This window comes from Penicillium lagena (assembly GCF_028827675.1).
Source record: "Penicillium lagena strain IBT 129212 chromosome Unknown utg000002l_segment0_segment0, whole genome shotgun sequence".
In the NCBI taxonomy this organism is placed as follows: Eukaryota; Fungi; Ascomycota; class Eurotiomycetes; order Eurotiales; family Aspergillaceae; genus Penicillium; species Penicillium lagena.
The window spans coordinates 4,666,809-4,689,739 of NW_026623223.1; the positions used below are offsets into that span (position 1 = coordinate 4,666,809).

At 54.7% G+C, this 22,931-nt stretch overlaps 13 protein-coding genes across 13 annotated transcripts; 5 read left to right on the forward strand and 8 right to left on the reverse strand.

Annotated features, from left to right (window-relative positions):
- Window positions 1-212: 212 nt before the first annotated feature.
- On the reverse strand, window positions 213-1,721 carry N7510_004717 (DMT family transporter; the record flags this gene model as incomplete). The annotated part of the gene is made up of 3 exons (XM_056976643.1): window positions 213-472; window positions 532-1,316; window positions 1,393-1,721. 3 exons carry the CDS (start codon window positions 1,719-1,721, stop codon window positions 213-215), a joined length of 1,374 nt encoding a protein of 457 aa, XP_056836599.1.
- A 760-nt stretch (window positions 1,722-2,481) lies between these two features.
- On the reverse strand, window positions 2,482-3,576 carry N7510_004718 (aldo/keto reductase family protein; the record flags this gene model as incomplete). Its single annotated transcript, XM_056976644.1, has 1 exon — window positions 2,482-3,576. The coding sequence occupies one exon, from the start codon at window positions 3,574-3,576 to the stop codon at window positions 2,482-2,484; it is 1,095 nt and encodes a 364-aa protein (XP_056836600.1).
- Window positions 3,577-3,726: 150 nt separating this feature from the next.
- Window positions 3,727-4,551, forward strand: N7510_004719 (aspartate/glutamate racemase family protein; the record flags this gene model as incomplete). The annotated part of the gene is made up of 1 exon (XM_056976645.1): window positions 3,727-4,551. One exon carries the CDS (start codon window positions 3,727-3,729, stop codon window positions 4,549-4,551), a length of 825 nt encoding a protein of 274 aa, XP_056836601.1.
- Window positions 4,552-4,635: 84 nt separating this feature from the next.
- N7510_004720 (gamma-tubulin mipA) lies at window positions 4,636-6,510 on the forward strand (the record flags this gene model as incomplete). The annotated part of the gene is made up of 5 exons (XM_056976646.1): window positions 4,636-4,666; window positions 4,986-5,140; window positions 5,250-5,432; window positions 5,486-5,687; window positions 5,801-6,510. The coding sequence occupies 5 exons, from the start codon at window positions 4,636-4,638 to the stop codon at window positions 6,508-6,510; spliced, it is 1,281 nt and encodes a 426-aa protein (XP_056836602.1).
- A 1,107-nt stretch (window positions 6,511-7,617) lies between these two features.
- N7510_004721 (AN1-type zinc finger protein TMC1) lies at window positions 7,618-7,836 on the forward strand (the record flags this gene model as incomplete). The annotated part of the gene is made up of 1 exon (XM_056976647.1): window positions 7,618-7,836. One exon carries the CDS (start codon window positions 7,618-7,620, stop codon window positions 7,834-7,836), a length of 219 nt encoding a protein of 72 aa, XP_056836603.1.
- A 542-nt stretch (window positions 7,837-8,378) lies between these two features.
- Window positions 8,379-8,985, reverse strand: N7510_004722 (uncharacterized protein; the record flags this gene model as incomplete). Its single annotated transcript, XM_056976648.1, has 3 exons — window positions 8,379-8,400; window positions 8,468-8,565; window positions 8,632-8,985. The coding sequence occupies 3 exons, from the start codon at window positions 8,983-8,985 to the stop codon at window positions 8,379-8,381; spliced, it is 474 nt and encodes a 157-aa protein (XP_056836604.1).
- A 388-nt stretch (window positions 8,986-9,373) lies between these two features.
- On the reverse strand, window positions 9,374-10,621 carry N7510_004723 (serine/threonine-protein phosphatase 2A activator; the record flags this gene model as incomplete). The annotated part of the gene is made up of 1 exon (XM_056976649.1): window positions 9,374-10,621. One exon carries the CDS (start codon window positions 10,619-10,621, stop codon window positions 9,374-9,376), a length of 1,248 nt encoding a protein of 415 aa, XP_056836605.1.
- Window positions 10,622-11,080: 459 nt separating this feature from the next.
- Window positions 11,081-12,074, forward strand: N7510_004724 (uncharacterized protein; the record flags this gene model as incomplete). The annotated part of the gene is made up of 2 exons (XM_056976650.1): window positions 11,081-11,585; window positions 11,635-12,074. 2 exons carry the CDS (start codon window positions 11,081-11,083, stop codon window positions 12,072-12,074), a joined length of 945 nt encoding a protein of 314 aa, XP_056836606.1.
- A 655-nt stretch (window positions 12,075-12,729) lies between these two features.
- On the reverse strand, window positions 12,730-14,238 carry N7510_004725 (actin-related protein 2; the record flags this gene model as incomplete). The annotated part of the gene is made up of 6 exons (XM_056976651.1): window positions 12,730-12,816; window positions 12,865-12,942; window positions 12,999-13,790; window positions 13,889-14,032; window positions 14,092-14,138; window positions 14,220-14,238. 6 exons carry the CDS (start codon window positions 14,236-14,238, stop codon window positions 12,730-12,732), a joined length of 1,167 nt encoding a protein of 388 aa, XP_056836607.1.
- Window positions 14,239-14,984: 746 nt separating this feature from the next.
- N7510_004726 (NAD(P)-dependent oxidoreductase) lies at window positions 14,985-16,135 on the forward strand (the record flags this gene model as incomplete). Its single annotated transcript, XM_056976652.1, has 5 exons — window positions 14,985-15,002; window positions 15,053-15,241; window positions 15,297-15,628; window positions 15,686-15,823; window positions 15,877-16,135. 5 exons carry the CDS (start codon window positions 14,985-14,987, stop codon window positions 16,133-16,135), a joined length of 936 nt encoding a protein of 311 aa, XP_056836608.1.
- A 204-nt stretch (window positions 16,136-16,339) lies between these two features.
- N7510_004727 (bZIP transcription factor) lies at window positions 16,340-18,022 on the reverse strand (the record flags this gene model as incomplete). The annotated part of the gene is made up of 2 exons (XM_056976653.1): window positions 16,340-17,487; window positions 17,539-18,022. The coding sequence occupies 2 exons, from the start codon at window positions 18,020-18,022 to the stop codon at window positions 16,340-16,342; spliced, it is 1,632 nt and encodes a 543-aa protein (XP_056836609.1).
- A 353-nt stretch (window positions 18,023-18,375) lies between these two features.
- Window positions 18,376-19,577, reverse strand: N7510_004728 (GTP cyclohydrolase II; the record flags this gene model as incomplete). The annotated part of the gene is made up of 2 exons (XM_056976654.1): window positions 18,376-18,405; window positions 18,456-19,577. The coding sequence occupies 2 exons, from the start codon at window positions 19,575-19,577 to the stop codon at window positions 18,376-18,378; spliced, it is 1,152 nt and encodes a 383-aa protein (XP_056836610.1).
- A 340-nt stretch (window positions 19,578-19,917) lies between these two features.
- Window positions 19,918-21,003, reverse strand: N7510_004729 (SAGA-associated factor 29 family protein; the record flags this gene model as incomplete). The annotated part of the gene is made up of 3 exons (XM_056976655.1): window positions 19,918-20,200; window positions 20,250-20,784; window positions 20,829-21,003. 3 exons carry the CDS (start codon window positions 21,001-21,003, stop codon window positions 19,918-19,920), a joined length of 993 nt encoding a protein of 330 aa, XP_056836611.1.
- Window positions 21,004-22,931: the final 1,928 nt, after the last annotated feature.

Genomic DNA, 22,931 nt, shown 5'->3' on the forward strand with positions numbered 1-22,931 from the left:
GAGTGTGAGAGGTAGCGTTGTACACCCTTTAGAATGTGGTATAGGTATGCGATAAATGATTAGGACTAGAGCTGTACAGGAACAAAAGCCGCTAGAAACAGATCAAATGCTATAGATCACACATGACGCCCAACATCGTCTTTCCAATCCTGGAAGACATTCCACCCAACCGCCTAGTAATCCGTCCAGTCTAACCACTCTACCTGAAAGAATCAGTCATCATTGTCCGACTCGACCTCGTCGTTCTCGAGGTGCTTCTTGCGCTCCTCATTCAGCTCACGATACGTGCTCCAGCTCAAGAGGAAGAACGCTGCCATGATCATAATACCGCCGCCGATGGACGTGAAGGGGAGGGGTTCGCCTGTCCGGAGCCAGTCCATGATGGCGACAAGGAAGATGGTTAGAAGGGCGGCGACAGAGGACAATACGGGCGAGGTGAGGGAGATGAGGACGAGGAAAGAGCCCGAGAATGCTGTTGCGCGTTAGTGGATCACGTCTTGGAGAGACATTGCAACGGTGGTATCAACTTACTGGCATTGGCACAGGTCGAGATGAGGAGCATCCACGCTACCTTGCCAGTGGGCATCACGAAGACCTCCCACCCAGACCAATGCAAGAAAGGTAGTGGAATCCACAGGACACACAGTGTGAATAGCCCAATCATGCTACCAAAGGTATTGGCAAAGATGGTCCCGCGGCCGGGGCTTGTGCCCTCTGGTGGACACGCGTACCGCTTATACAACACCTCGTAGAGTCCGTAGAGCACGCTGCCAATGCCAATGATAATATTGCCCAGAAGGCGATTTGACGCTCCCTTCTCCGCCTCGTGGGCCGTTCCGCCTTTCGAAACTTTCTTGCTGGGCTGATCGCCGTATGCAACGATGAGCACGCCGATAATGGCAATCGCCACGGAAAAGACCTTGTCGAGGCGGAGCTTTTCCTTGAGGAGAGGAATCGAAAAGGCGTACGCGAAGAAGGCCGAGCAGTTGTAGATTGCTGTCAAATCGCTGGCCGTAGTCAGCTCAACGGCGAGATACCATGAGCCACCCGCAATAGTGAGAGCGGTGGTCACAAAGGCAACTGTCTGCACCATATACTTCACGGGCGATCGATGGTAGTCGCGAGTAGTCAGATGGACGTCTTGCGTTTCGACCATCTGCGCGGTACTTCGCAAGAGGTAGACATGGCGCCGCCAGAAAGCGCCCCAGGGCATTTTTCGTTTTTGGATTCTCAGAATGAGCAGCTGGGCCAGCCAGAGCAATATCCAAGATCCATGGGTGAGATAGCTGCACGTGGGGAAAGAAGAAAGGTAAGCGCTGGGTATCCGGGGGGATAGGGCAGAGTATGGGCGAGGGCGCGATGGGTTTCATAACGTGTTGTAATCGAACTTACAGCATGCAGTACGGCTTCTTCCAACCTAAATCCTGCTGGATATAAACCGCAGTCTCTGTCTGGACGACAAAACTCGCCAGACTCAACAGAAGAAAGCCTCCCGCGATCATATACTTCTTGCGAGTCGCCAGGGCCGCGTCATACTCCGGGTCTATACTCTGCATTGTTGGTCGGCGGGAATGATGCCGGTCGGGGTGCAGCATGGGCCTGCCCTCTGCATCCCCATTTTCGAAACTGGAGCGAGAAAACCGACGGGCGTCGTCCTTGAGTAATTGTTCCGAGGACCGGCCGCTTGTTGGGCGGTGGAAGGATGGGCGGTTGACTGCCATATTGTCATCTGAGTCGTGGGAGTGGCGCGCGGCGTCCGGGGGTTGCAGTCGCCCGCGGCTCTGTAAGTTCGAAGCTGTCTGAATGCGCCACAATGCCGTTGGGATGGATTGGTGCTGGTTGCACGGGGGTGGAGAGGGGTATAAAGGGACGCCTATGGTTTCTCGAACGGGTTCCCGTGGGAGATGATGGGTAAAGAGCGGCGACCAGTGACTGGTAAGCAAAGCAAGTAACCTGTTGTAACTATTCGTCGACCGAAAGGAGCGAACAATATGGTCTAAATTGGAGAGGGTGTTCGAGCACCGCTTGCAGAAGATGGGCGCATGCGGCTTGGAGCTGGAGACTCGCTGAGAGCAGCGGGTGAGGCCACGGTCGATCGAGTGAGAGAAGAAGGCTGGCCGGGGAAACGATGAGGTTTAAAGATTCAGCACCCGCATAGGAGGACAGCAGGTTGAAGGCAGGTTAGTTGGCTCCGTCTTAAGAGTGGACACTTGGAGGCGGAAGCGGCTGGCAGGGGACTAATCCGCATTTGGCAGGTGGTGATGGGCACGTGATCCATGGCGTCAGGGCGCGATGGCAGTTGGCGTGTGACAAGAACTCCCGGGAACATCGTGACGGGTCGTCGGGTGAGACGGGGGGCTGGGCTGGTCATGCAGGCCAGAGAGATAGCGGGCTAAGAATAGATTTGGTGATACGTCTGTTGTGATCCAACTATAGCAGACATGGATCTCGAATATATATCTAACTGAGATCCGTCCTACCCTACGCCTTGGGCTTGAACAGAGCCGCCTGCGTGTCATACGTATACTTCAGATCCAAATGCCAGTAGTTCGGCGCCGTCGGTTTGGCAATCATCCACGCCTGATCAAGCGCCTCCACCACCTCCTGGGGCAGCGGGCCCTTCCGGACATTCTCCAGGTTGGACTCCAGTTGCTCGAAGCTGCTAACGCCAATTACGATTCCGTCCCGGCCAGCGTTGTCCATCTTCAGCGCCGAATGGTGGTGCACCCAGCGCAGCGCCGTCTCCACCAGCGTCAGCCCGTGTTTCTCAACGACGGGCTCGATGACGCTCAGGGCTTCGAAGTTGGCATCTTTGAAGTAGCGCTTGCGGTAGTTGGCGCCCGTGGAGCTGGCGTCGCTGTATCGGCCCTCGGCGGGCACATCGTGCGTCTTATACTTGCCGGAGAACAGGCCACCGGCAAGGGGGTTGTAGATGACGATGTCCAGGCCGTACCGGCGGCAGGCGGGGATCAGCTCGGTCTCGATGTTGCGCGCTGGATATGTCAGAACCCTAACAGTGGAATTGGCAAGGGAGTACATACTGATGGCATTATACATGCCCTGGTAGATAGTCGGGCGCACCCAGCCATTCAGCGCGCAGAGCGTACAAATCTCGGCGACCTCAAAAGCCGTATAGTTACTCAACCCTAGTTGGACAAACTTGCCCTCCTTGTGCAGCTGATTGACCGCCTCGAGCGCCTCCGAGAAAGGAATCGACCGATCTGGGGCATGCAGATAGAAGATATCGACCGTATCGGTACCCAGCTCCTTGAGCGACAGCTCGAGTTTCTCGCGTAAGACCTCGGCCTTGTGGCCGCCGTTCTGGCCGGGGTACCATTTAGTGGCGAGAGTAAGGCCCCGCTCTTTCCAGTTGGCCTTGGCTGTGAAGGCTTCCTGCTCGCCGCCGACGTAGATCCGGGCGGTGTCGATTTCGTTGAAGCCCTGCTGCTGGAAGTAGTCCAGGCAGCGGTTGTATTCGTCCAGCGAGGTGATACGGGCGCCCTTGTCCGGGGAGGGACCGAAGGTCATCAATCCCAGGATGACTCGGGGCTGGGGGTTCTGTGCGATGAGAGGCATGGCGATTATTCCGTTTCAGGTGGTGTTGTTGTTGGAGGGAAGAGGCGGGGCTGCGGCATCGGCCGATTCGACGCAATTGATAAGCGGCTTCTCGCGCCCGCTGCCATTGCTATTGATTCCCCGCAACAGACACACATACACACAGTCACCATGGCCTCGTCGAGGGATGGCCTATTCCAGGTCCTGGTCATCAACCCCAATACTTCCTCGCGTATGACCGATGCCCTAAGGCCTATCCTGGCACGCCTGAACTACGCCGATGTGCATTTTGACTACTACACCGCACCCGATCATCCGGTGGAGGTGAATGGAAGGACCTACGACCCTATTCCCAGCATCAACTCCGGCGAAGACTCGGCCAAGTCGGCGTGGCATTGCCATTCAACCCTGGGTCTGGTGGAGCAGTACGATGCCTTCCTGGTGGCATGCTATTCGGCGCACCCGCTGGTCGGAATGTTAAAGCAGAAGATCAAGCAATCATCGGAAAAGAAATACGTGACCGGCATCTTCGAAGCCAGCATCACAGCATCCCTATCCCTGATCAGCGCGTTTGACTTCGACCACCCCGCAGAATTGCACAAGTCCCAAATCAAAGAGACATTCGGCATAATCACCACGGGCAGTGCGTGGAAGGATGAACTCAGTAATGCCGTGACCGACATGCTGGGAAGCAGTTCGTCATCACGATTTGCTGGCGTTGAAACGACGGGGTTGACAGCTATTGAGTTGCACACGACGCCCGCCGACGAGGTACGACGCCGGATCTGCGATGCCACACAGCGACTGATTCAAAACGCACCACATCCGGTGCGGGCTATTTGTTTGGGATGTGCAGGTATGGCGGGGATGGAGGAAGCGGTGCGCGAGGGCTGTGTCATGGCGTATGGCGAGGAGGGCGGCCAGATGGTGAGGATCGTGGATGGCGTCGTTGCCGGCGCGGGGACATTGGTGACGGCGTGCAAGGCAGGATTCTAGGCAAAATCAATAGCCGCTTAGCCAATACTTGGTGTTCAAATGCAATGGCAGACTGCCCAACCTGTCTCCTAGTAATTGATCGAGATGTTCCAAGCAACCTTGGAAGTATACAAATGTGGCGGCCTTGCTGCCTGAGGCCGCCAATCAACCTCCCCCCGCAGACGCGCCAACTACGCGTTGACCATTGAATTTCCACCCACTCTGCAACATCACTGGACGATGCCGAGGTAAGCATTCTCTCCCGGATCTAGTCACGACCGGTGCTGAGACAGTGGGCAATCGCAGGGAAATCATCACCATCCAAGCCGGCCAGTGCGGCAACAACGGTATGTTGTGCCCCTCCATGCCTCCTTCATCAGGACTGCACCACCACACCACACTCCCCCCGAAATATCCATACAGTCGGGTACTCCCCTGCTAACACCAGCCGACAGTTGGCAGTCAGTTCTGGCAGCAGCTGTGCCTCGAGCACGGTATCAGCCAGGATGGGAACCTGGAGGAGTTTGCAACCGAGGGCGGAGACCGCAAGGATGTTTTCTTCTATCAAGTGTGTCTGGTCCGCTACCATGAAGACAAGGGACTAATGGCCGTGACAGAGTGACGATACCAGATACATTCCCCGCGCGATCCTCTTGGACCTGGAACCCAGGGTACGCCGTCCGCACACATCTCGCGAAACATGGCTAATGCCCCTTTAGGTCCTGAACGGCATTCAGACTGGTCCCTATAAAAACATCTACAACCCCGAGAACTTCTTCATTGGACAGCAGGGCGTTGGAGCGGGAAACAACTGGGGCGCTGGATATTCTGCCGGAGAGAGCGTACAAGAGGAGGTCTTTGACATGATTGATCGGGAAGCAGACGGAAGTGACTCGCTGGAGGTACAATTCCCTGTGCCGAGATGGGGATTCGTCGAACTAACGCGTTCGGATAGGGATTCATGCTGCTACATTCAATCGCAGGAGGAACGGGCTCCGGGCTGGGTAGTTTCATCTTGGAACGCATGAATGACCGGTTCCCCAAGAAGCTGATCCAGACGTATTCCGTCTTCCCCGACGTCTCTGATGTGGTCGTCAACCCATACAACAGCTTGCTTACGATGCGACGATTGACCCAGGACGCGGACTCCGTGGTAAGTCATTCTTCCCCTCTCTCCCCAGCTACATGCGTTCACCATGACTTACGAATCAGGTCGTGTTGGACAATGGCGCGCTGTCGAGAATTGTCGCCGATCGAATGCACGTTCAAGAGCCGTCGTTCCAGCAAACCAACCAGCTGGTGTCGACGGTCATGTCGGCCTCGACCACCACGCTTCGATACCCCGGATACATGCACAACGACCTGGCGGGAATCATCGCCTCGCTGATACCTACGCCGCGCAGCCATTTCCTGCTTACGTCGTACACCCCTTTCACCGGCGACAACATAGAGCAGGCCAAGACCGTCCGCAAGACCACCGTGCTGGATGTGATGCGGCGTCTCCTCCAGCCCAAGAACCGCATGGTGTCGATCAACCCCAGCAAGTCGAGCTGCTACATCAGCATCCTCAACATCATCCAGGGCGAGGCCGACCCCACGGATGTGCACAAGTCCCTGCTGCGGATCCGGGAGCGGCGCCTTGCATCATTTATCCCGTGGGGACCATCCAGCATCCAGGTGGCACTGACCAAGAAATCGCCCTACCTCCAACACACACACCGGGTGAGCGGACTCATGCTCGCCAACCACACCTCCGTCGCCACGCTGTTCAAGCGGATCGTCCAGCAGTACGACCGCCTGCGCAAACGCAATGCCTTCCTGGAGCAGTACAAGAAGGAAGCCCCCTTCTCCGACGGGCTGGGCGAGTTCGACGAGGCCCGGGCGGTGGTGATGGATCTGGTCGGCGAGTACGAAGCCGCCGAGCGGGAAGACTACCTGGACCCGGAAGCCGGGAAAGATAAGGAGCTCGGAGGAGCGTGATAATTGGGTTTCGTTTGTTTTACATTTAGGGTTTGGCGCATCAACCGGAGCGTGCACGCAGGGCTGTTGATGGGTTCTGGCGTTTTTGTTTTTTGTTTATTTTTTTTCCCTTGGAGACCTTACAACCACGTATCGCTTGATTTGACTTTCCACGTAGCTTGTCGGTAGGGAAGTCGGGATGTGATCCGCCTGCAGACGCCGGGAAGAGGAAACAATTAGACTAAGCGAGCCACCGATAACGGGGGCTAGTCATAACTAGCCGGTGTTGATCACCCGGTGCTAGCTAGGGGGTCCTAGCGATACTCCTGGCCCGCCCACCAGGTCAGGCATGCCCGCTAGTTGTGTCACTATCGGGGCGCGTGGCCAGCGGACCTCCGTTGCCACTTGGTTAGTTCACCCCCCAAGTGGCGCCCGACCCAAGAATGATGATTCAAGTTTTGCCCCGGGCGGTGTGGCGCCAGTGCGGAGAGATGGACGGAGAGCCTGACGTGGTCACTGGACTGATCAAGAGTGCTGCAACGTGGAGGAATTGATGTAGCAACTATCATAATCACTAGGCCGTAGGGATCCCTAGCCTAGTCGACTAGTCCTACACTACTAGCAGGAGTTACTACGTCCCTAAGTCGTGTCCCCGACTAGTCATTACATCGGCCGTCTCGAACCTTCTGGTGACGGAATCAGCCCTGACTCAGCCAGCTCCCCTTTTCTCTGGATCCGTTTGACTTTCTCTTTCGCCTCCCGTCTCTTCCGCCGACTATATATTCTCTGCAGGTACCCATTATTCTGTCCTCTTTCCTCCCTTTCCTTCTCCCCTTGGTATCCACCAACCCGCAACTGCCGTGCTCCCAACTGCGCTCGGACATTCCCCAACGGAAACCCCGATCATTCCGCTTATCTCCTCACTGCCTACCGTCTCCTCTCTCCCCTCTCTCTCTCTCCGACTCACCTCTCCTGGAGTCACCTTCCGACTACTACCTCCCGCCAGCCAACAACCACCACCAGCGAGACCAGCCGCCTCCTCCGTCAAGCTTAGCTACTAGCGCCTACCTATCTCCACCCCAGCGGCTACCTCGCACCCCCGACCCCAACCCCCTAAATATAGCAACAATGGCCCCCCGCAAGCCACGCTGCAGTTTCAAGGAGTGCAAGGAAGCCGCGCAGCGCATCGTCGGCGACTGCAGCTTCTGCCACGGCCACTTCTGCTCCAAGCACCGCATGCTGGAGGCCCACTCCTGCTCCGGCCTCGAAGACTGCAAGAAGGAGAGCCATGCCCGCAACGCCGATAAGCTGAACAGTGAGCGGACCGTTGTGGTCAAGGGTGTATAGTTTGGCCAAAACTATTACGCTTATACTTTTCTTGGGGTTTGGGTTCCTTTTGGTTGTTTGGGGGGATTGGTATTGGACCGGACCGGATGGATGGGTTAATATTTAGCGTGGTGTTTCATCTCAACCGGTTCTTTTTCTTTCATTCTGTTTGGGACTGGGGCTTTTCTTCTTCTTCAACCTCTCTACTGACTAGCCACGGCTAGCTCCCTCGGTTCTTTGTTTCTGGTGAACTCGTTCGGGTCGTTCGGGGTCTCATCTCATACGCATGGCGTCCTTCTTATCGGGTGACCGTCCACCTCTTGCATGCTTTCTCTTCTCTTCTCTGCTCGTTTTCCGGGGCTTGCTACATAGAGATCCTGCGGGGCTCGCATGGGCATATTCTTTTCGATTTTGTTCCTGTCAGCGTGAATATATTATTCATTATTCAGTCGACTTGGCTTGGTTTTGATTGTAGAAGAGACAGTAGTAGAATTGTAAGACTAGCAATAACGTGTCAAAAAAGTAGTCGCACCGAACTCCATCCAAGCCGGCCTCGCCTCGGCTTATCCGGGTCCAATCTTCGGCCTGGAACACAGTCAGCTTCAGCTCATTTTCGTCCGCAAGGAGTGGGTGGTGCTGCGACAGAACGTACATGTCATGATGCTCGCTCAGCCGGCTGAGATACTTATTCAGGTCTTCGACTCGCTCTTTGTGCGTCTTGACGCCTTCGCGCTGGAGACGCTCACGTAGCTGCCAAATCCATCAGCATTTCTTTCAGAGTGACCATGAGAGAAGGGGGGCGTAAAAGAGACATACCCGTTTCCGCCGCACCTCCTCATGCCGTCTCTCCGCCTCAGTCATCGCCCTCAGCGCCGCTTCGTCATCATCATCATCACCACCAGCAGCCTTCAAACCGGGTGACCCGGACCGGGACTTTGATTTGGACTCTGGTTCCCCACCCTCTCCGTGCCGTTGTAGCTGTGTCTGTTTCTGGTCATTCTCTCCCCCATCCTGCCGGGCAGGCTCAGATTCGCCGCCTTCCTCCGCTTCCTTCCGCTTCTCCTTCTTCTTCTTTTTCTTCTCCACGCGGCCCGCGCTCACTTTGCTGCCTTTTAGCTTGAGGCGCCCGCCGCCTCCACCGGCTGAGGAGTACTCGTCTGCAGGAGCCATGGTGGGGAACCGAAACCTCCTGTGCAGAAAAGCCTAGTGGAGAGAGAGCGAAAGAAAGAAAGGGAAGGATTGCCGATGGCGTGGGGGGTGGGGGGTTGTAGTGGTGCGGAGTAGCGTAGGGGGTCTCCCCTTTTACTGGATGCCTAGCTCTCGCGTATCCCCGTTTCTTTTCTGGTGGAATAAGAACGGCACTAGGAAGTGCTGGGTGCGTGTTCTCTCCGGGAAACGATGAATTGGTTGGGTGGGCCAATGGGAGGCGGTGGGGGGATCGGACACCTCTCTGTGAGCGAACTATGAGACACCGATTCTCCATTCTATCATTGCTAGTAAAAACCATGCAAGTACTATCTAGTAGTTTTGATTGTCATAGATACTCAGGCAGGTCAGGCTAGTCGAACGGGATCGGGCGCAACCCCGACCCTCCCATCCGCTTGCGCATCTCTGCGCCCGCCGCCACCGTGCTGGGCACCTTGATACCGCAACAATCCCCGAAGTAGTCTGTATTCTGATGGTCGTGTGGGTGATTGTGTTCATGTTCGTGCAGACTCTCATCCCCCTCCGCCGCCAACGCTCCCATCCCCTCGGCCGGCGGGAGCAAGCTCCCAAACAGAAAATGCTGCATGATGGGCAGCTTGCCCAGCACCTCCTTGACAAACATCTTCTTCATCCCGCTCTCCACCTTGAGCCAGCTCTTGGCTCCGGAGATATCATCCAGCATGGGACTGTGCCAGCGCAGACCCTTGACCGTCTTGACGCTGTCGACCCACCGCACCTGATCCAGATACAAATATCGATCGCCTTCTTCGTCCAGCGTCGCCGTATTATGAATCCCCAGCGGCGTCACATAGGGATGGTCCACCAACTGGCTGGCGCCGAACAGGAAGGGCAGGAAATGGTAGTCGTCCAGTCCCCACACGCCGTGTGACCCGGCCGGCTCGAGGTAGTAGGTCGACTGGACCTCGCGCATGAGATGCAGGTACTCGACGTAGACCTTGAACACGACACCAGGAAAGTCGGTCTTGGGGAGTTGGCCGAGCTGATAGAGACACAGCAGCCACATCATGAAGTTCAATTCATGCCCGGAACCGTAATCGATCCGGTCTCGCGACCCTAGTGAATGGATCAAGTATGTGGATGCCTCGTCGATTGCGGCTCCGTCTTCCAGCCCGAGGATCTCGGAGTGCCATGACGCGCTCTGCGCAGCGAGCTCGTCGAAGAGTGTGCGAAACGCCGGGTTGCCGAATCGAGACCCGCCCTGGTCGATGGCTGGGTGTTTGTCTAGTAATGATCGAATCCGAGACACAATGCCAGAGATCTTGGTGATGGCCTCCGATTCCTGGGTGTGGTCATTCGGCCGGCCACGGACCGAGTCGGTTAGACCGAAGACGAAAGCGAGGACGACATTATAGGTAGATGAGGATAAGAAAAGCTCGTGATCTTTTGGGGAGAGGATGCGGCGCGCGGGTCGGAGGTATTGGTGGGCGGACAGGTTTAGTGGTGGCGGCAGGCGAGGGGTAGTGGGCGTGGGGTCTCGGGCCTGCGTTTGGGGTTTGTGTTTGGATGATCGGAGATCCAGGAGTTTCTTGGAGAGGTCAACTGTGCCCGCTGGGCGAGAGGCAGTCGGTGAAGCCATCATATTTGGTTCTGGTCGATGCAGAGAGACCAAAGAAAGAAGGTCAGACCGTGGCAGAACAATCCATGGCTACACCGCCTTGACCCATGACATAAACCAGGTGGACCGAACCGGACTAGCGCGGTGGAGCATGTGATCTTCCCCAGAAAACCAATCGAGTGACCTGCGCACCTGATCAGAGCGACACAAACATACGCTGCTACGACCACTACTACGACCGCCACTTCTACTGACGACGATTACTATCACAACCAAGGGGAACATGCTCAAGGGCTTCACTCTCTCATAACCAACCAAACTCCCTAGTCAATTATAATCCATTCGCCACGTTTTTTTCTCCTATCTGTCGCACCCCTCCTCGATTGGCCTTCCTGGCACCTGTTTGCTGCATAACCCCCGCCATTTGTGCTGGCCATTGGGTCAAAACGCCTGTGTGACCGACTAGGGAATGAGCACGCCATCATGAATACTTTCGACTCATCGGCGCAGTCTCCGACAGGTCCCAGCAACGACGAGGTAGGCAGGGAGGTCGGCTCATCGTCGTCACGCTCCTCGAAGCATACCGGCTCGGCCCTCTCATCGTCGTTCGGTAGCACCCGGTCCCACTCGAGTTCGTCATCCCGGAAACAGCAACGGTCCCAAAATCAACTGCAGCAGGAGCAGCAGCTGGGCCCGTCCAACGAGTCGACTCCGATCTTTGGTGCGGCGGAGTCACTGCGCCGCAACTACCAGTCCACCGGCGGGCCGACTGAATCTCGGCCTGCCGGCTCGAATGGTCTTCCTAAGACCTCGCCCTGGGGTAACCCCGGGCCCGATGCAGCCACCCAGGGCACAGACCCGAGACAGCCGGACGGCGTGGACTCGCGTCCGGTGTCGCAGCATTCATGGTACAGCAAGTTTGCAGACCGATATGGTAGCTTAGAGCTAGAGAACAAGGGGAGCGTGGCTCGTGATCATCTCGCTTTAGGTATGATATACTTGTGGAGTACTGGAGAGAGACTGACGATGTACAACAGAGCGGACCTTCCTAGCCTGGATGCGCACCTCCCTCGCGTTCGCCTCCATCGGCATCGCCGTCACGCAACTCTTCCGCCTCAACACCACAACCGCAACAACAAACTACATGTCAGACCCAAATGCACCACCAGGGATCCTCCCACCCGTCATGTCCCCGCCCCTCCTTGGTCTCGCTGCAGGGACCACCGCCCGATCACCCGACTCCTCTGCCCGCCTCCGCAGCGTCGGCAAACCCCTCGGCACAACATTCATCGGCGTTGCCATTTTGATCCTTGTTGTCGGCTTCCACCGCTATTTCGAGAGCCAGTACTGGATCATCCGCGGCAAGTTCCCCGCTAGTCGCGGCAGCGTTGCCCTGACGGCGTTTGTTGCGGCCGCGCTGATCATCGCGGCTCTTTCGGTGATACTGGCTGTTTCGCCTGGTGCGATTGAGCGGTAGCCCTTTTTGAAATCTTCATTTTGGTCCTATATTCTCGGCTTGTTCTCGGCATGTTTATGGTGGTTCCTTCACTCTTCCCTGTCTCTTATTTTCATTCGGTTTCTTTTTTCTCGAGGCAAAATGGGGGTTTCTTGGTATTCTGCGTATATTCCGATGGATCGATGGACGGGGCTTCCGTTCTCGGATTACTATAGGACCTGCGGGGACTCCCGGTTCAACAGATCTGCATTGCAGGAGTGTATTTCTTGGATATCCTTGTTGAGAACGTGGCTAGTGTCACCGCGCTCGAATGATGATATCTCGGTTCGGAGTCCGTGACTCCACACTACACACTTGGCCCGATTTCTTAGGGATATAAGGTAGAAAGTAGACTTCGTTCGCGAGCACAATCCGTTGATCGATAGACGTTCTTTCATTTCTGCCACTAAGGATCCATGCGCACCAGACCAGTCTAGGCAGTAGAGAGAAAAGAGGCAGGCAGAGGGAATATATCGACAAGCGGTGTGGGTGACACACAAGGAGAGAGACGGGAGACATAAATCAACGAAGAGGGTAGGGCATGGCTTGCAGATGCTAGGAAGAGGGTGCGGGAGAGAGAGAGGCACAGACAAGAAAGCAGAGAGCAAGGTAAATACAACACAGACGCAGCGCTCAATCATCTCGGGCCTAGCTTTTCCAGGGCGCGCGCGCCCTGTTCCTGCCACTCTTGCTTCGAAACCCACATGTCGTCCTTGTCGGCGATCTATAGCAATGTTAGTATCAATGAGCTAGACTTGAAGGGGAAACATACCAGGTTAGCGAGCACGGCGCCACCCAGGAACACCATGTGTCGTCGTCGCGGGGGATCTTCGATGCGGACCTTGAATTTCTGAAATCATAAAATGTCAGCATTGATAAAAGTCTACCTGGAAAAGAGCAACTCACGTTCAGTCGCTCCGGGTTCCCGGCCAGCACCCGAGTCAGCCAGAGCTGCTTCAACTCCTTCTCCAACCGCGATGGCAGACCGGGGTACATGCTGCTACCACCACTGAGAACAATAGCCTTGTACAGACTGGAACGAACGTCGACGTCCGCGCCCTGGATGGTGTTGAAGAGCAACTCGGCAATTCCGGGCTGGTCGACATCGACCAGATGAGGCTGGAAGAGACATTCCGGAGCCTCGAAACGCTCGCTCCCGACACGGATGACACGACCATCCGGCAAGGTGTACGACTCAACCAGTACCGTAGTATCCTCGGAGAGCTTCTTGTCGAGCTCCAGGTCATACGAGACATAGCACATCTTCTCCTTGATCTGGCGCACGGTCTCGAAGTCTGCAGTACGGTTGAGCGCGTAGCCGCGGCGCAGGAGAAGAGCAATGAGATTGCGAGTGACATCGCGGCCGGCGACATCCAGTCGACGGATGTGGTGGTTCAGCACGGTAGACTCGTACACGGGGATGACGTGGGTGACGCCGTCGCCCGAGTCCACGACCACGCCACTGCTCAGACCCTGGGCATACAGTGCCAGCACCGCCTGGATCGCCACGTAGACGCCGCCAAAGCCATACCCCTCCAGCATCACCTCAGCCATTTGCTCGCGGTTCTTCAGCGGGTTCATGGGCGGCTCGGTCAGGAGGATCTTGCGGCCAGTCGGATCGATCTTCATCTTGTCGTAAAAGGTATAGTTCCACAGATGTTGCATGTCGTCCCATCTCTTGACGATTCCGTTTTCCATCTAGGGACGAGGATGGGCTGTCAGCGACACGTCTGCCTTCATTTTGCGGGGATGGTGGGGGAAGCAGTGGAGGAAAACCACATGTTCCGAAAACATACCGGATAGGTGATCTGAAGCATTGATCGTGCAGCAGCAGCTTCATCACCGCACATGATATCCTTGACCACGATATCACCGCCTTGTTCCTCTGTCCGCAAAATGGGCCGCCCCACTATCGAGGGGAACTGGTGCTCTGGGAAGTTCTGTACGCCAGCGGGTGAGGGATGTGGCATATGGGAGGGAAATGATTGATGAGACATACCTGGCCTGCATATCCGACTTTCAGGAAACCGGTTCCTCCGTCGAGCACTGTTGGTGTAGGAATGGCAGGTTAGCTTGGAGGGAGCTGGGGATGAGGGAGACCTGGCGGGCAGGGAGGGAGATGGGTACCAATGGGCATGTCCGCCATGGTGGAGGAATTGGAGTTGTCAGACCGTCCGGGAGTTCGCAGGGGCGATTGACCAGGGCAGAGTGGAAGGAAGGTAGGAAGAGGGAGTTGGAGATGGAACAGGTGACCCGGGGCAGCCTGGATGACGCTGCTTACGTGACGTGAATTGGGTGCCTGAGGCGGAGAGTGTCAACAATCAGCACTTGGGCTTCATGTTTGCTCAAGAATGGAGAAGGAATGGATAGTAGTACATGGAATTAGCGGTTCCTGATACAAGAGGGAATTTGGGGGTTGTCTCTGTTCATCTAGGGGAGCATATCGACCGAGTTGATGTATGGAGTCACCAATTCAGGGACATCACCAAGGTGAAGACCAGAAGTATACAGTCTAGACATCCAAATTCTCAACCAGACGAGATCCACAGAACGTCAATAACCCCGATGAATGCAGTCTCCAACCAGTCCCAAAGCGCCGGTGTAGTCTCCTATCGGCCGACATTCGATTTCCTCGGGAAACTCACGATCGCTAATTCGAGTCATCATCAGCTAGAACGCACCTCTTCTCTCATCACCATCACCAACCTTCATCTCTGGCATTCAACTAAAATAGTCAATGCCTCAGAGATAACCCGGTAGATCTACAACTGTATCCCTGCCACTCGTCCCATCATCGAAGCTCGTGATCTGGCCAATCGATAAACAACACCCCATCATCACCTACTATCCACCAACATCAGCCCTCCGCCCAACAGCGCAAGAAGAGGAATCATGACACAGATCGGCTGGGTAAGCACTCCCCCTAGACAACCTACCTCATCACTAACAGTGATTCGCAGTACGGCCTCGGGTCCATGGGCCTCGCCATGGCCTCCAACCTGCAGCGCCACCTCGTGGCGCGCAAGGCCCTGAGCCTGGTGTACTCCAACCGCACGATGTCGCGCGGCACGCCACTGCAAGCACTTGGCGCAATCCCCGAACCTAGTTTCGAAAAACTGGTTTCTCAATGTGGGATTATTTTCACTATGGTGGATACCCAACCTGACAGACATGTTCCTCGGAATCAGCACTAACTAGTATCAGGTTGCGAATGACTCCGTTCTCCAAAATCTCATCTCCTCAGCCGTCGGCTCAGGGCATTCGCTCACAGACAAGATCTTTGTGGACTGCTCGACCGTGCACCCGGAGACAGTCAGCAAGGCCGTCGCTCAGCTGAAGAGCAAGGACGCGTCGTACCTAGCAGCCCCCGTTTTTGGCGGTAATCCCATTGCCGTGGATGGGAAGTTGGTATTTGCCATCGGGGGGCCGAAGAGCGCGACCGATGCTGTGAAGCCGCTCATCCAGGATGTTATGGGACGGCGGGTGATCGACTGTGGAGAGGACGCGACTAAGTCTTCGTTGCTAAAGATTGCTGGGTACGTTAACTATTTTGATAGTCATATATGTGTGTAAATGTGGCTGATGCAGTACAGAAATATCGTCACAGTGAACATGATGGAGGCTGTTGGAGAGGCGCAGGTCTTCGCTGAGAAGACTGGGCTTGGGACGGGTCCAATGGAAGAGCTCATTGGCGAGGCGTTCGGCGCTGTGGCGGGAGGTTACTCGAAGAGGTATGTCTTTTTCGTTGGAGTAATGCACAGCAGAGTTCTTACATCTTCTGCAGATTGACTACTGGCGCCTATGCACCGCCCTTGGACTCGCGCCCTGGATTCGGTGTCTCTCTGGCGATCAAGGACGCCAGGCATGCAATGGCAATGGCGTCGGATCACGGTATCCAGCTTCCTGGTCTTGAGGTCGCTCGTCTGAACATGGAGGCCGCGAGGGCCTATGGCGGGGAGTGTCTTGACAGCAGTGCGATGTACGGGACGCTGCGCCAGATGGCAGCATTGGAGTTTGGGAACGAAAAGAGCAGGAAGGTTTAGATACGTGCGAGAGCATCATGTACGAATAGTAGGATTAGATAGAAAGTAAGAGAGGCGCAGAAAGGTTCGTGTCTTCTCAGCTTCACTGGATGAGATCAAATTCACGTCCTATTACTCTCAATTCAAATTCAATAGGTCGGAATATATTTTGTGTATAACTGCGCTGTCGAGGCTGCGCTAGCACTTCCCTCGAGTCTCAATACATCATGATGAACGTGGAGTGGAACCGTGAGATTTCGGCTCTGATGTTATGCGCGCCGTCTCTACCAAACCCGGATAATGCTCCGCGAACAGCGGACCCAAGGACCAATTGGCGAGGTTGCGGAGATGACGCTCAAAGACCGGATTGATGAGGAGTTCATCGGAGTCGCCCGTCGACAAGAGGCAATCTGTAGCTTCATACGGCCAATTGACAGACAATCCTCTCGTGAAGGGAATAAACCAGTTCTCAAAGGGATAGTCCTGGTGAGAAGCCACGAGGCGATCGCGCATACGCGGGAAGGGTACATAGTCCATCCATGGCGGATGAGGCTGGAAAAGTTGCGACGGGCGCGGGGTGTACCATTCAGGCAATCTTTCGTAGTTCTCTTGCGTGGGATAGATCTGCCAGCGCATAAGAAGGAACATGATGTAGAGCACGGCGACTTGTTCCGGTATCGCAGAAATGTCCGGGAATGTGCGCAGGATATCCGTGAACACTTTGGAAGCCGGATGTGAATTCACGCTCTTCTCAGGGTTCAGCAGCGATGACACGCTGGGGTACGGTGGTCCGACCAATTTCTGGCGCGGGACGCCTTGCGCCGCTTCGCGTTGTCGGTGGTGAAGAAAGTCCAGTAATATAGTATCCAAGGGACAGGTCGGGGAGACATTTCGGATTGGAGCCGCGAATGCAGGCGTATTTGGCTCGATTTGTGGATTTGAGGTTTGGGTGTATAGTGGCGAGGATGGATTCGGGCTGGGGTTCGGTTGGGATGAACGAAAGGCTTCAGAGCAGTTGGGCCCGAGTCGATCTACCTTGGGCACATTTTGGGACGGGTCAAGAAGGAAATTGAATCCCAGTCGCTCCTCGATACCAAGCTCTAAGCCATGGGCGAGGTTATGACGCTGGGAGTCGAATGCATTGCGGAAAGAGGATGTGGGAATCGCTCCGTGGCTGCTGCTGCGGCGACTTCCGAGAGTGGGTGCGGAGTGGGTGGGAGACGGTGTGTCGAGGCTGCCGAGGGACTCGGGATAGGCCCGTTCGCCCTGCGCTGGGGCATGGCTGTTCGGTGTGATGTTGCCGACATCCGGGAAGGGAGTTGTATGGGATGGAAGCGGGACGGACATGGGCGGAGGATGTGAAGAGGGTGCGTCTAGCAGCGATTATCAGTTTGGACCACGAAACAGGGAGACGGAGAGCTTACCTGGTGCCTCTGATTTCCCAAGCAGTGGTTGGATTATATCCATCACAGCCCGGAGCCCTTGTCGGAGCTCACGGTTCTCGGAGCGAATACTCTCATTCTGCCGAAGTGCTGCCTGTAGGTCGAGGAACGGTTTCTGCGACGACAAATCGCGGACCTGCTGCTCCAGCGCATCGATATGGGTCTTGGTGCGTTCTCTGATTGCGCGCTGCGCCTGGCGGTCGTTGGCACGCTTCTTGGCCAACTGATCGGGGGTGAGGTGGGCGACGCCTCGTGATGACGTGCTGTTCAGCTTGCGCTTTCGGCCAGCGGTGACCGGGCTGCCATTGTCCGCTGAGAACGTCTCGGGGCCCAGGGAGTTTGAGCGCGAAAGAACCGGAGAGATCTCAGGATCATTAGCGATCGAAGCCAGGTCGGGATGCGAACGGGCGTCGGCCAGCTCGATCGCCGAGGGCGCATCGGTTGAGTCCACAGCGCGGCTGGCCATGGCCTCACACGCGCGTTAGCAATCGACAACAGCCATGCAATGAAGGGACAAGACAGCGGGGGAGCTCAAGAGCTCTGGAGCTCTGGTCATGGAGGGAGTCGAGGCGCAATGGAGGAAGAAGTGGAGAGTGATTGGTTGGTTAGGTTGGGCGCGGGAAGTATGTCTGCCAAGGCGGACTCTACTACTAGTTACCTCGAATACAGTATCATGATTCAAAAAATAGCTTCTAGTTGCACACAACGATCGTAGATCGAAACCGGGAATACAACATGTACAAGGTCAGGCCAAAAATAGGTATGCAAGAAAGTCCGTCGTGTCAGATCGTATACAAAATGTGGATGATGATAGGACCATCATTGAATCATGTGGCCCATTTTCGAGATCTGTTGGGGGTCAGTCAGTGTGAAAACGATCACCGAGGACAAAAACGAACCTTGGTCCTCAAGTATCCTTCGATCTCAGAGCTCTTAATCCCCTTCTGCCCACCCGTCCGCCAGGCCAGCGGAATCATCGGCACCCGCTCCTTCACCATCACTTCTCGGTTGGGGCCCTCAATGGCCCGGACCTTGTCGGGATTATTCGTGAGCAAGCGAATGCCCTCAGGAATGGTATCGGCACCACAGCCAAGATCGGTGAGCATGGCCGTGGCTAACCCGTAGCTCCGCGCATCGGCTGGATGCCGCAACAAGAGATTGGCTTCCACTGTGTCAGACCCCAGGTCCTGAAGATTGTATGCCTTCAATTTCTCTCCTAGCCCGATACCCCGCCCTTCCTGTCGGAGATAGATAATCACGCCACCCGCCGATTGTGACCGTAGCGATTGAGTCTCAGGCGGCGCATCGCACGACAGGTCTTGCACGGGAAATGACATCAACCGGGCCGCCTCATCAAGCTGCTCGCCGCAATCGCAGCGGGCAGACCATGCTGTCTCGCCTGTGTAGCACTCAGAGTGAATCCGCACGAGCGGCGGCTCAATCCGCGGTCGTGGTTGCGACGTATGTGACCCCGCCGCCTTATTCTCATCGTCCACCCAGCTGCTGGTTCTCCCCGGATGCAATTTCCCCACATATGCGCCGCGGATCATGCGGTCCATTTCAGTTTCGCCCGGTCGGACACGGTCAAGACTCCGACTGCGGATGTTGCATCCAAAGACAATGGCTAAATGCTCCTTGTTGTCGAGGTCGTTGTGATATAGGTGCAGGAACATTTCTGCTCCGTTGGTGGTCGGAATCCGGGCTCGGACAATACATTCCACTTGTGGCAGTTGTGAGAGCAACTTAGGAGGTTTTGCGTGTCCGCTCTTGTGCTGGAGGTTTGCTGCTTGGCTCTGGTGCAGGACCCGTGTTGGGTTCAAGTCGAGGTTCAACGAGCCGCCCGGGGTGGCAGGCGGGGTGAATGCGGGCGACAAGATAGAGTCTGGGAGAGCCGGAGTTTGCTCGCCTGTTGCGGTCCCGCTTCCCTCGCTGGCATCGTCGCGCAGGCTTTCGCCGATTGTGGATGGCGGGGGCGAGTGCGGCGGGAGAATCGGCGAAGCGTGGGCCGGGAGGTCGGCCATTGCGACGGACGTGTTCGGGAGGGGGCGAGTGGGTGTCAAGTCGCAAGGGGTATTCTTCAATTAATCGCAAGGCAATACGAACATGACAGTAGAATTATTTAGAAGAGTGGAAAGCAGAGACTGGGGAAAGTTTGCCATCTTCAACACCTCGGCCTGAGACCCGGCATTATGAGTCAGCAGGGTGTCAGTGCTTACTCTAGCAGCTTCCATCGCTTATAGATTTTATCATCATATTTGACTGTATGTATCATCGTGCGAGTGCAATACACGATCCATCACGCACCCAAACGCCAAACGCCTCGCTGAAATAGCATCATCGTCAAATCGTAGCCCCCATTGCTTATTTGCTCGGGATGTCCAGGACGAAGCGACGATCAACTTCCATCTCCTTGTCATCTTCCTCACCCTCAAACTTCAGCCGGTAGACATCCTTCTTGGATCCCATGACTTCGGCACGGTAGAAGGTGGTGGTATCCGGGTATCGGGCCAGAACCTGCTTGCCAACCGAAAAAGAAGGCAAGGTGGCACCCATCTGAGGAATAGGAATGAGGGCCGAAGCAGTAGTTTTGTAGACTGACCCCTGTTCGCCATTCTCATTCGGCTCGGGGTCCTGCACATCGTATCTATAACTAGCGGTCAGACGGGGACCAACAGCTGCCTGAAAGTCCTTACCGTTTCTTGGATCCCTCTCCGACGATGCTCTTGATGATGCACTGGATGCCGTCGCCCTCGATGTTCTTGTTGTGTTTGAAAACAACCTGAGCACCTACCACCAGCTGACCGGAGCGCTCGGCAATCGTTCCCTTGGAACTCTCCGTGCCTTCTTCGATTTTCACCGCGACGCCATCACCGCGCGATTCCCGGGCCTGCGTGCTAGAAACGCTCGTGCTGCGCGGCACACCGCCCTTGCCACGGCCGACCTTCTCAACTCCCGACGCACTGGGTGAGTCAGTGGCTGAGCCTTCCATCTCGTTTCTCTTCTTGCGAGACTTAGAAAGCGATGTCGATCGATTCACCGGGGCCTCCGCCTCGGATGCTTTGCGCAGCGCAGTGAGCAGCTCGAGATTCTTAATTACGTCACATGGTTCATCTTGCATGATCGAGCGCTCCTCTTCACTGAGTTTCTGGCTCTGGCGCAGCCAGGTGTCGAGCTGGTCATGCTCAGCCATGGAGGGTTCTATGCGGGCCGTGTTAGCGCATTCGGTGGCTGTTATTCAAAAATAGCCAAGGAGTTTGTCTGACTAGACATACTGTTCCCATCGCGAGAGATCCTCTCCGCCAGGGTCTTGATTTGCACGGACAGAGATGCTTGCTGGTCGAACTTCTCTTTGGACTTGCGGATATCCTGGCAGATCTTGGTCCACAGCTCCATCTCCTCATTGTTGCCGAACCCGTTATCGCGAGGCCGAGGTCGATTCCGCGACATCTTGTGCAGCTGACTGAGCCGAGAATTTCGGGCTATAGAGGTAGAAAGACCGCAAACGAGAGTAGAGGAGGGGTTGCGCGCAGCCAAACGGCTGGGGTCGAGTCGAAAGCGGGACGGCGGCAGTCCACTCGAAGAAGGCAGTGGCACTGGAGTTGGCGAGTGGACGATCTCATATGCTCATTGCGTAATCGGGTGCCCTTGGATACCTTTGCCGGGGCTCTGTATCTTGATGTCTGGATGTCTGGCTATCAAGACAGGGTTGCTGATGCTTATGTAATGGCGGTGGTTCATTCTGCAGGACAAAAGACTGTCCGCCATATGTAGCACTAACGTAATTCACAAGCGACCCGTCCATCCCAAAACTCCATAGTAAATGCATTATCTTTATAACTCGGTATTTCAACAACCATAATATAAAATTGTTTAATTATTTGTACAATGCTACTAATGGGTATAAAGAATAGTATAAACTAACTTCAATTTAGGATAAATAATTTTCTCGGAGCATTACCAAAAAATACACAGGTGTAAAGTACAAATATATATATCGAATCATATACAACATCCTTAACCTTTTTAACCTCACAAAGAGACGTAATATGATCCAAATAGTACTAGGGTATAATAGGACCTCATATTAAGCTATTGTTGTAGAGATATTGAGTTGTCATTTATCGCATTTACTATGGTGTTTTGGGGTGGGCGGGTCGCTTGTGAATTACAGTAACTACGGCATCTATACTGTAGTTGATGCGCAGTTTGGAGGTTCGACTTTAGGGGCGATTATAGTATATATATTTAGCTTTAAGAAAACGTAAAAAAAGGATAATCAGAATGTGAGAGAAAAAATCAGAATGTAAGAGGTAGAAAAAAACGAGCGACACAGGGATCGAACCTGTAATCTTCTGAACCGAAATCAGACGCCTTGCCATTAGGCCAGCCGCCCCCTTTGTTACGTTCGAGTCAAAATAAATAAAATACATCTATAATTTCTTTTTTTCCCTTTTTGATTTTCAACTTTTTTTTGCACACTTCTCTATCTATGAACCACGACTTTCTAACAAAATACCACACAGATCTATAGTCTTTTCACTATCGCAATTTATCATATATCATTAACACATTAAAGGCGTCTGCAGGCCCCAAGCTTGAAGACCAACTTTCCTGACTTGTCTGTTCTTTCAGGGAATTTTGGGGGCTAAAACTTCGTACTGCCTGATTATAATAACGTAGCTTTAGAATGCTGACAGAAGGCTAGATCGTCGTTGATTCCGAGCTAGTTGACGCCCGGCCTGATGTGGAATCCTCCAAGATATGAATTCAGCAGTACAATAGAGAAGGTGGAGAAGCCAAGTGATACGAACTGCCCCTGGGGCAACGGAAGGAATCCTTCCATCCACCGCGTCGAACCAAGACTAGCTGCAATAAATCATTTCGAGAGGTCGGATTGACCCAAGTATCTATTACTGAAAGTTCGTGATTTCATGAAGTGGTAAAGGGTTCCCATCACCGTTTGATATCTTGAATCGCACGCGGAAATATGGTGTAGAACGAGATACACTTGTTTCTCCAACCGAGATGGGACGCAATTTGCGAGAGACTTCAAAGATTGTGAAGAGCAGACACAAGCCACGCAATTCTTAACCACACGAGAGTTTGAGGCTGAGACAAATCGCCATACTTGCTTAAGTTGCAGGCTAAACAGCAAGTTTCCAGATAATTATTTACTGCTGTCGACGGCTCTCGGGTTATGCAGAGATCCGATTTGACTGCAATCATGCCCAAATCCACTAGTTAACGCGCTCCTGATCCGTGCCCCGGTCCCACACAGCTTACAGTCTTTCTATTCGCCTATATTCGCGATAAAGAAGGACTTCGCCCCTACGTGCATCTAGAGTAGTATTCATTCCCCTCTTGTGGAGCGATAT